Source organism: Zingiber officinale, chromosome 2B, assembly GCF_018446385.1.
Source record: "Zingiber officinale cultivar Zhangliang chromosome 2B, Zo_v1.1, whole genome shotgun sequence".
In the NCBI taxonomy this organism is placed as follows: Eukaryota; Viridiplantae; Streptophyta; class Magnoliopsida; order Zingiberales; family Zingiberaceae; genus Zingiber; species Zingiber officinale.
The window spans coordinates 127,194,891-127,205,431 of record NC_055989.1 but is presented as its reverse complement, the minus strand read 5'-3'; the positions used below and the strand labels follow the sequence as shown (position 1 = coordinate 127,205,431).

The 10,541-nt window shown below is 36.6% G+C and overlaps 1 protein-coding gene across 1 annotated transcript; it reads right to left on the bottom strand.

Moving 5' to 3' along the window:
• Positions 1–2,219: 2,219 nt before the first annotated feature.
• LOC122047075 (serine/threonine-protein kinase STY13-like) lies at positions 2,220–6,892 on the bottom strand. Its single transcript, XM_042608109.1, has 7 exons — positions 6,638–6,892; positions 5,880–6,557; positions 4,014–4,135; positions 3,551–3,759; positions 3,286–3,460; positions 2,769–2,903; positions 2,220–2,645 (listed from the first exon to the last, which is right to left on the bottom strand). Exons 2-7 carry the CDS (start codon positions 6,193–6,195, stop codon positions 2,439–2,441), a joined length of 1,164 nt encoding a protein of 387 aa, XP_042464043.1. The 5' UTR covers positions 6,196–6,557; positions 6,638–6,892; the 3' UTR covers positions 2,220–2,438.
• Positions 6,893–10,541: the final 3,649 nt, after the last annotated feature.

Genomic DNA, 10,541 nt, shown 5'->3' with positions numbered 1-10,541 from the left:
CTTGATTATATCACAAAGTTTAGGGTTGGTAATCGAGTGCATGAATAACCTAGTAATTGGTGAAGCTTCCACTTGCATCATACCCCAATTTTGGGTCCCACACAAGGAATTGTATGCACTTTTGGAATAATTAGCTCCAATTAAGATCATCTAGTGATTGTCAATCACACCCACCACTTCATAATATATTGTTAATGACATTGTCCATTTTGATGCAGTTAATATTTAACTGCCTGTTTATTTCTGTATGCCTTGACATCAATTTCTAATAAATATAAAATTTTGTGTCTAATTTTTCTCATATAAATAGTCATTGTATTAGATTAAAATATTTTTATAATTTATCTATTTGTATTTTATTGTAGGACCGATGGTAATGAACCGTTTAAAATAGTAGCGGATCCAGATAAAAAAAGAAGAGGGTATTCAAAGAAGGGAAACTGGAGCTTGTCTTCCTTCTCGCTGCCTCTCGGACTACAGCATACTGATGGAATTTTTCAGGAGCAAGGGGGTGCTCAAGCACACCCCCGCTCCCCCTAGATCCGCCACTGGTTTAAAATGAACGATATTATCTAAGTGACATTCAATTATTTTAGGATAAAAGGAGCATTATTTATAATTTTAAAGTGGTTTAACTATTTTAAAATTATTTGGTTAAGTTTAAATAATTTTAACATAGTTGATTATAAAATTTTCATATTGAAAATATACGAAGAATATCATGAGTTTATAAGATGGAAGATATCTTTATTAGTATGAGAACTTTTAGATAGAGCTAAAAAATAAATTTTTTTAAAGATGGTGAATAATATTATATTATATTCAGGGCGGAACTAGAAATTTTTTTACAGGGAGCTGAATCCACCTTGCACAGGATATTCATCACTGCCACCACCGATTGCATGCGCAGATGCACTTCAACGTGTCTTTTTGGGTGGGAAGAAGGACGGGGAGGAGACGGAAGGTAGAAAGCCTAGAGCTCAAGTTGATTCCATTTCTCCACCAACATCATCCGCTTCATCACCTCCTCATAAAAGTCAAATAAAGTCAAATAAAGCCCCCCTTAACCTCCTCTTTTGATTTGTCTCTGATTATATTATTATGAAAATATATAAATTTCATTGGTCTAATAAATGATATTTGAATCATCTTCAAATGAAGTGTCTATTATTATTATTATTATTATTATTATTATTATTTACTAAGTCAAATAAAGTTAGATAGGACAAAGAACAATTGATTGAAGAAAAACAAAGTCATATGGTGTTGAAATTTGGACAAAATGAGACATGACCCATCTCCATTTCTTAGCATCATGTTTTTGTGAATGGACATGAGCCATTTTGTTTTGTACATCAAACCATGACTGGTTGGCTCCTCTTCAGGTGTTGTGGGGGCAGAGGAATCCTTTTGCGGGAATGGAGGAAGGGAAAAGAAGAAGAAGAAGAGAGAAAGTGGTCACTTGGCCATGGCAAAAAGTGCCCTAAGTGATACACTCAATAGGACGGATCACTCATGGAGTGGGAGTCGAAAGTGGCCACTTCGAGTCATGGACTCCAGGAACACATCATCGTTGCATTATTACTGCGACTGCAACCAAAGAATATTCAAGAACAAGATCATGATCCTATCGGATCCAATTACTAATTTGTGTTGCATTGAGTAGTGACTCGAAGAATCCTTCGCCGTCGGTTTTGTCGGTTTGGTAGCTGTCTGAATAGAGGTTTCCAATACTCTGTTCCAATGGAATCTAATCGTATCTAATGTAATCGATCGAGAGTTGAATGCCTTTTTCTAGTTGGTTTGAGAATATCAGGGTTCAATGCCTCTCACAAGATCATTTCAAATGATTAGCTGATACTTTCGGTTACCTCCTTACAATAAAGGCACTACCTCCTCGAAAGAACATTAATTTTAGAATTTTTACAATATTAAATTATGATTGATTTGTATTTTACTCTACCATCGACCAACCACTGTCTTATATTATCATTTAACATCATAAAAGATCAAATCATCCTAGATGATCGGAAGATTGGTTATCATTCCAAATAAACACCAACGATCAAGATGAATTTGTTAAAAACCTTTTATGGTTGCAAAATTATCAAGCTAGCTAATTCTGAAAACATATGCCGTTTTACGGCAAACAAAGATCATCAAGGTGCTGTTATCTTGAGAAAAAAAGAGTGACAATATTGAATATTAATGGTGCTGAATAGCAACAGAACTGCAGAATTATTTGTTTGGCGAATGTCACAGCTCATGTTGTTATCTTTTATTCAACAACCAACTTCAAATAAAAAACACAGCAAAAAACAGAAACAAAAGAACACAGCAGAACTCCCCAAAGCACGAATGTGGAGTTGTGACATCCTCGAGTTGTTTACTGAATGCTAAGAAGAAAGGTCTTTGCAAGGAGATCGAGAGGAGAGTGCCTATGGGCCACGTTTAGGTCTGAAGCAGAAACAACCATTTACTTGGTCGTCAGGGATCATACCGCCTCCTCTGCTTGTGTCCAGTGCCTCTAAAAGCCGCACAACGTCATCCATATCAGGCCTTTTCTCCGGATTTGCATCCCAACACTTGCGCATGATGCTCGCCATTGCGCTTGGACAACACCGAGGAACATTTGGTCGTAGATTCTGTAATGCAATGAAGTAGGTTAGGGATGCTGTTTAACATTCTTAAATATCCTAGTAACACACTTCAAGTTCAAGGTTTGTATCAAAAGTAAGAGGTTTATGAACTCACGAAAAAAAGCATACCTGTCGAACAACAGCTGATGAGACTTCAGCAAAGCTGAGATCGGGATATGGCATGTCACAGCAATAAATCTCCCATAAACAAATACCAAAGCTGTACACATCACACTTCCGGTTGTAAGGCTTACCATCCAGAACCTGTACAAATTGAGCTACCAAGAATGATTTAAAACTATATATTAAGCGACTTCACTAATAAATTGATCTATAATTCCAATATCGGGTGTCATTACTTTCTGGAATGTTGGTAATGTCCATGTCATTAACTTAAATCTAAGTGTCCTGCATGGTTGTTTCTAAATAACTTGACATGTATAACAGGAATTGTGAGTGTCACTTGAAGTGGCAACGCTGTACACAAGTACAATGTGGATATTTGAAGAGTACAAGAGTCAAAGGTTGGTCAATGCCTATGTGGTATGTATTATTGAAAGGCATGCAATTCTCAACTTAACAGTGTTAACGGTTATCAGAATAATTGACAAGTCGAGACACACACACAAAAGACAGAAATAATGACCTCTGGAGCCATGTAGCCAAGGGTACCCGTTTCGCCAGTCATGTCCTTTGGGTTCTGAGCCTCAACCCGAGCAACACCAAAATCAGCAATTTTAAGATTTCTTTCGGCATCCAGTAGCATGTTCTCAGTTTTGACATCTCGATGTACAATTTTCTTCGAGTGTAAATAACTTAATCTGCCAAATAAAGAGAGATCTTAACATGATGGTTCACAAAGGGATAATTTTTACAGAAACCAAAAATGATTAATTTATAAAATTACTCACCCTCTAGACAGATCTAATGCAACCTGAACCACAATCTCATAGGGAAGTTTTCTTCTCCTATTCTTGAACAAATATTGTTTCAGTGTTCCTCCTGGAAGATACTCAACAACAACACAACATGCTCGAGCAGGATGTGAAAAACTTTCGCTGCTTGAGGAATTCTTTGTGGGAATCTTAAGATCAGTTGTTCCCATTGATGCTCCAACAAACTGCAGAAAGGTCAAACAAGTTTTCAAGCATGAAAAAGTAGCTAACGTTCATTTATTATAAATTGATAAAAACTAATTTCCTGCAGGTTAAAATACTCTCAAAACAATAGCAGTCAAGAGAAAATTAAAAAATAACAGGATTTTCACACACCAATCAAACCATTAACAGCACTTCAAGTGAAGCCATCAATCCTATTTATTTAATCATTGGTTAAAGCTTTTGACTGATGTTGCAGCTCCAATAACTTTCTTACCTTTGTAACATTTGGATGGTCAAGTTTATGCCAAACAGCAACTTCCTGCTGAAATGATGCCCTAAGAGAAGCAGTTTCAGCTTCTGTGGCCATACCATCTTCACCCCAGTCCAACACTTTCACTATAATATGAGAGAGGTTGTTAAAAAACCAACATTTTAAGCACAGTTTGTGTCAAATTGTAACATGTTAGAGAACCCTACTAAAAATTCAATTTTTATCTTAAAAAATGGCACTATCAACTGACCATTGATCTGAAAGAATGGTACATATCGTTGAACAGGGATGTTCAGGATAATAACCAGATTGAGATAGGAATGAAAAAGCTTTCTTAGTTCACACCAAAATTGATGTTGCTACTGCAAAGACTTGTACACATGTTAGTTCTCAGACAACTATAACTTTAATGTTTGATTTCTAATAAATACCACATGGGTATGCTGGTTAAATGGATAGAGAATTGGATCTTCAATCATAGTGGCAATTTCCATGGAGTCCTCTTATGTTATAAAAACTATGAAAGTGGCATCATATATTCACCCTGTAATATAGGATTTACTAAAATTTTACACAGGTATTCCACGTTAGCTAGTTTGGAAGTATCTGTTGCAATTGCTTATTATTGCATACATCCTACTACTATGCATTGTGCAATTATCTATTTAAACTATTCAATTTTCCAGTGTTGATCTTTTGTAATTGTTTACTATTTCATATGTCCTATGATTGTGCATTGTAGTTATCTATTTACGGTATTCAATTTTCAGGTGTTGAAAATTTCTTTTCGAACCTCATCCTTGACACAGTACACTTCCAATGTCCAGACCTACCATCTGTACAACATAACTGATCGATAACAATTGATATTTTGTTTAAGAAGATGAAGATGAGCTTTGTCTAGCAATAGGTAAATTTCTAAAGGGCGTGAATTAATTATCTGAAATATGCTACATTAACTTCTAATGATTTATTAGCTCAAAACAGGTTTCATTAGCTTCACTAGTCTAAACAACATTGGTGGTAGCACCTAAATTAGACATCTTTCTGAATGATCTTTATTAGGATATTACTGATAAAAACAAACATTATAATTGTATTTATCCAGCAATATGAACAATTTAACTGGAGTTATAAAGTTGAAATTATCATACCAAGATAAAAAGTCAAGAATTGTGTAATGCAAATATCTCTATGGAATCACAATGCTTGATAGAGTAAGCTCCACAGGAGAAAGACAAATGGATAGTAGCAAAATGATAAGTATGTTCACAGCTAGAGTGGTATGTACATGATTTCTGAGCGAATATATGTACCCCACATATGGAAGGATGAAGGATTATCCAGTGGTTACTCAAACTTGAGAAGACAATGATGATGATTATAATTTACGTTAAAACATCTCTTCTCAGTCAAATTTATAGTTCCTAATTAAGTTGCTCACACATTCAAAACTAACATTGAGAGGACAATCGGCACACAAACTAACAAATGAAACTAGCCCATTCCTTTTACTGGCCCATAAAAGGAGGTTAACATTCAATATGTATGAATAAAAATAAAATGGATTGACTTGCTAAACCATCATTACCTAACTATTATTTAGATGAACTGATTTAGCAACAACATATTGGTAATAGACACCAGTATAAATGGATGGAGTAACTATTGAAGAATGAAGCATTAGGGGAAAGTAAACGATTCAGTGATCCTAGTGATAAATAGCAACTGATCATATCCCAAAGGAAGTAGCACTATTAAAGTTGATAAATTGCTTAGCAATGGAGTATTGCTACCGAACAAAATGTGTGTAGACAAGTAAGAAAATTAGGCATCAAACTTTTATCAGGAATGTAAGAGAGAAAGCACCTGCAACATCCTGTCCGTCATAAGATCCTCGATAGACAGTTCCATATGTTCCTTGAGCTATGACATAGCGGATTTCCAGCTTCGACAGATCGATTTCCCATTCCTCCTTGGGCCTTTTGGAACCGCCTTTCCCTTTTGTCCATGCCTTGTTGAGTTGCTTCTCTAACTGGATATCCAAGCTCTTCAAATCAATCTTGTCTGCTCTGAAGAACATATCATTGGTCCCAAAGCTGTCAGACGCCTTCAATTTTGACTGTTTTCCAGCATCATTTGACTCCGAGAAGCCCTCCTCTTTCTCTCCACTCCTGGAACCCATGCAGACAATTCGACCAACTGTACAATTTACTGAAGGATGAAATCTTCCCTGAATCAGATCCTTTTTTGTAATACCCCCCAGAGGCACCACATCGATATCTTATGCGCCCTATAACTTGCTTTCCAGATTGAACACCCTCAAGTCTAGCGTGATATAATAAACTAGACTAAACAACAGAATCCAGGTGAAAAAGGCTCAAAAATCCCGACTTTACCAAAGACAAGGGAAAACGAAAGCCAAAGACCCGATCTTTACAGTCCGATTGCGATGGGAAACTTCGACGAGGTGCCAACTCGAAGTGAAGGCCAAGTCCAGCCAATCAAACTCCGGCCGGCAATTCGATTGGACGGTGATTCGCACGGCTTCACAAAACCAGGAACGGGAATTAAATGCTAAAAGAGGAGAGAAAGGAATGAAGAAAAAGAAAAAAAAAACAACTTACGCCGGTACCGCCGAATTCGTTGACCGATCCAAGGCGTAGCCTCACCTGAGCCTTCCAATCGCCTTGCTTGCCCACCTCCAACTCCAAGCGCATCCTTTTCAACTCAACTTTAAGATTGGAAGAGAACCTGACATCACCCGAGGCGTCACCATTCACGCGAGATTAGAAATCGCACAGGCGACGCGACCACGTCCACACGCGCACAACAGATCAACACCAGCAAACGAAGCAGAGAGGAAGCGAGCTAGCACGCGAGTTTAAGGCGAAAATAAAACGGACTTTGCCCTAATTTTATTCTTCTCTTACCCGCTCTAATACTTATCCACTAATTCGATAAGATAAATTATTCAGGAGGTTAAATCCGTTTTTAACCTTATTATTTTTTATAAATTCTTTTTAAATTTTTTATCTAATATAAATTCTTTGTAGAATTACTCGAAATATTTAATGAAATTTAAAAAATCTAAAATTACTTTAAGATTATATTCATCTATTTTCTCCCCCAAAATTGAATAGGTCCAATATTTTTCAAACTAGTATAGCATGATTTGTTTGACCTAATGAATTTCCAAAGAAAAATATTTCCATTTATAGATTTATTAAATTGAATTTTGTATGCTAATTGGGGAAATTTAAAATTTCTTAAATGCTCACTTTTGTTAAAAAAAAAAATGAAAGCCATAAATCAATGCTTAATAGAGGTAAAAATGGGTAGAATCATTATAAGTTAATATAGTACTGACTATCAATCCTATGTGATCCCACAGATTCTGTTTCGATTCCATTGTAAAAAAAAACATTCCAAATGATCTAGTATCGATTTGGTACTTCTAGATTGTACAATCCTAGATTCGGATTGCAATTTTGTAAAGGAATATTAAAAAAAGACAGCACCATTTTATAAAATCAGATAATGAATTTTGTCTCTAACACTAATGTATTTTTGCATTTTTTTTTTTAAAAAAAAGAGAGATAATTTAAAAACAGATTGTGAATAAAGTAACATAAGTCATTGGATGTACATTGCAATGTAAAAATAATAATAGCTTTATATTGATAAAAAAAAGAGTAGTTTAAAATTAATCATGATATTTTGCTCAGCATAATATTTGTAAAATCATTTTCCAAGTGCTCTCAAATTAAATCTACTTATGAGTGTTGGAAAGTTTAATTTAGGTTAGTAAAATCTTTAAAATGGAATTTCTTATCATGAAATTCCTTAGATGACAAATCCCTTTATTTATAAATATAATATTTTAATATATTCTTTTCTATTTTAAAATTTTTATGTATAATCAATGTAGAATAGGCATATATACCCATTATTATGCATAAGAATGTATGAAAAGAGAATTTCACTCCACATTTCTTGATATGGTATTAAAGCTCTAGCTTTTTGTGCCTCGGAGTTTTTCATTTTTTAGCCTTTGTCAAGTTTTTTCGACTCTTTTGTTGACTTTCATTGTCAGTTTTTTATTGGCCTTTATTGCCAATATTTTTCTTTTCTTCTTGTTATATAAGTTTTCACTATTTTTTATATTATGTAATGTCAAAAATGGTAGAAACAAACTATCTCCCTCAATCTAAGGGAGAGATAAGATCCCATCTTCCTATAAGTGAATTTTAGAATATTTACCCCTTTTACGGATTCAATGGACCACATTACTTGAGATGAAGGTAAAGAAAAAAATTCAACATCTTGGTGCAAGACCAAAACAATTCAAATTTTGATGCTTGAGATGAAGAGGACTTCATGATTATGTCCTAGTTATGAAGTTCAACGGCACTAGAAATTAGTGACGTGTGTGTTTCTCACCTCTACAAAAAATATATGGGATTCTCTTCACCAAACATATTTGAAGGCCAAAGATGTTGCTCGTGTATATGAAGTCAAAGTAAAAATTGTCGCTGTAAAACAAGGCAACAAAACTATAACAGAATGTGCAAATATATTATAAAATTTATGGCAAGAACTACATTATCATCAGGTCCTTGAGACAAAGTGTCCTAAGGATACTATTATTTGAAGAAATTTATTGAGAAAAAATCAAGTGTATAATTTTTTGATTGAACTAAATGTAGAATTTGATTAGGTTTGTATTCAAATTCTTGGCAAGGAAGATCTTTCATCATTGAATGAGCTTATTGTGTTGATTCGGCCTGAGGAGAGTCAAAGAGTCATTATGCTTGAACCAACAACATCTGAAGGATTTGCCATGGATGCACAAGAGAATACCAATTGCAGTAAAACTAGGGATATATCTCCAAGTGATCTTGGGATAATCTTTGGTTCATTTACTGTAAGAACCCAAGCCATACCAAGGACTATTGTTGGAAATTGCATGGAAAACCCACTACTTCAAGCAAAGAATAGGGTTAGCATGATGATCAAAACATTCAACAGTAAGCTCATCAAGTTTCCTTCATAAAAGTCATTCAGAAAATTCCCCCCAACGGTCTTTCTATAGGTTAACTTTAATCAAGCCAAGATTGAGAAGCTTGGAAGTTTATTGGGGGTCATTGGAGAAATCTAATGGCTCATGTTCATTAACATTCGTCTCTATCGGATTACATATCTCGGATTGATTTATACAAGACTCTTAGGTTATTGACTCAAGAGCTATATATTATATAACAATTTCTCCAATCCATTTTATAACATATTCGTCTTATCCTAACAATAGGAAAATTATTGTTGCCGATTGATCCTGTCTGAATCGCCGAACCAAAGGACGCTGGGCACGTGGTGCTTTCCTAGTCGATGGCGCAGGCCTCCGAAGCTCCGGCGATCCTGCACAGAAGTCGGGCCGGGAAGGGGTCCCGGCGGCGACCCTCCGACGCTCAAGTCAGGCAAAGCTCAATAGAGAGAAAGGGGCTCCAAAACTCGTAGCGTGTGTACCTCCGGCGAAGTGAGAGGTTCTTTATATAGAGCGGTGAAAGAACTAATGCAAGTCCACCGAGGTGCATACGTGTCTGCAGCCCATACCCCGGTATGCACCTGTCAGAGAGCTTACCTGACGCCATACTGCAACAGTCCCATTGCGCCTTCAATGGGACAACAGGACACCCCGTTGTCAGACTAGGAGTATGGCCTAGCCATATGACTTGACGGCTGTCAGAAGATGTTCCCCCTTCTTTACTGCTCATAATCCGGGGCGTCCGACCGGCTGGACAGGGAGTCCATCCGGCCGACCCCTCCTCCTTTTATGTGCTGGCCGGACGGCACTCACCTCGTGTCCGGCCTGCCGTTGACATTGGTGTGCTGGGGAAATTTCCAGTAGGCGCTAAGTAGAGACTGTTAGCAGTGTCATTTTCTCCTGGTTCTTCCGCTCGGCTCTTAACTACTGTTTCGACAGAGCGTCGGAACCCCGACCCGGTCGGGGCGCCTTTTACTACCGAATGTCCCTTGGTCGGCCGATCGGTTTTATCCATTTCTTCCAAGTCCGGTCGGCTCACCCTTCTCCGGTGGGCTACTTGGCCATTTGACCTCCACGTGGCGTTGACCCCTCGTTAGGGGGTCCCGGGCTCTTACCACCGGATCACCGATAGTTCTGCTACTACAATGGCTGGTGTTGGTCACATTCAATTGAGTCCATCTTTGTTATTAAAAGATGTACTCCATATTCTGAAATTGTCCGTAAGTCTCTCGTCTATTCATAAACTATCTCGTGATATGAATTGTAATGTCTTGTTTTATCTCTGTTATTGTGTATTTCAAGATCAAGTTTTAAAGAAGAGAATTGGACTTGCTAAGGAAAAGGGTGGTCTCTACTATCTTAATATATCTATAGCCAAACATGCTTTCTCAAAGTCTTATTGGTCTGTTTTAAATAATAATATCATTTGGCATCAACATTTTTATCTTGGTTATCCTTCATTTACTATTTTAAAGGCAATGTTTCCT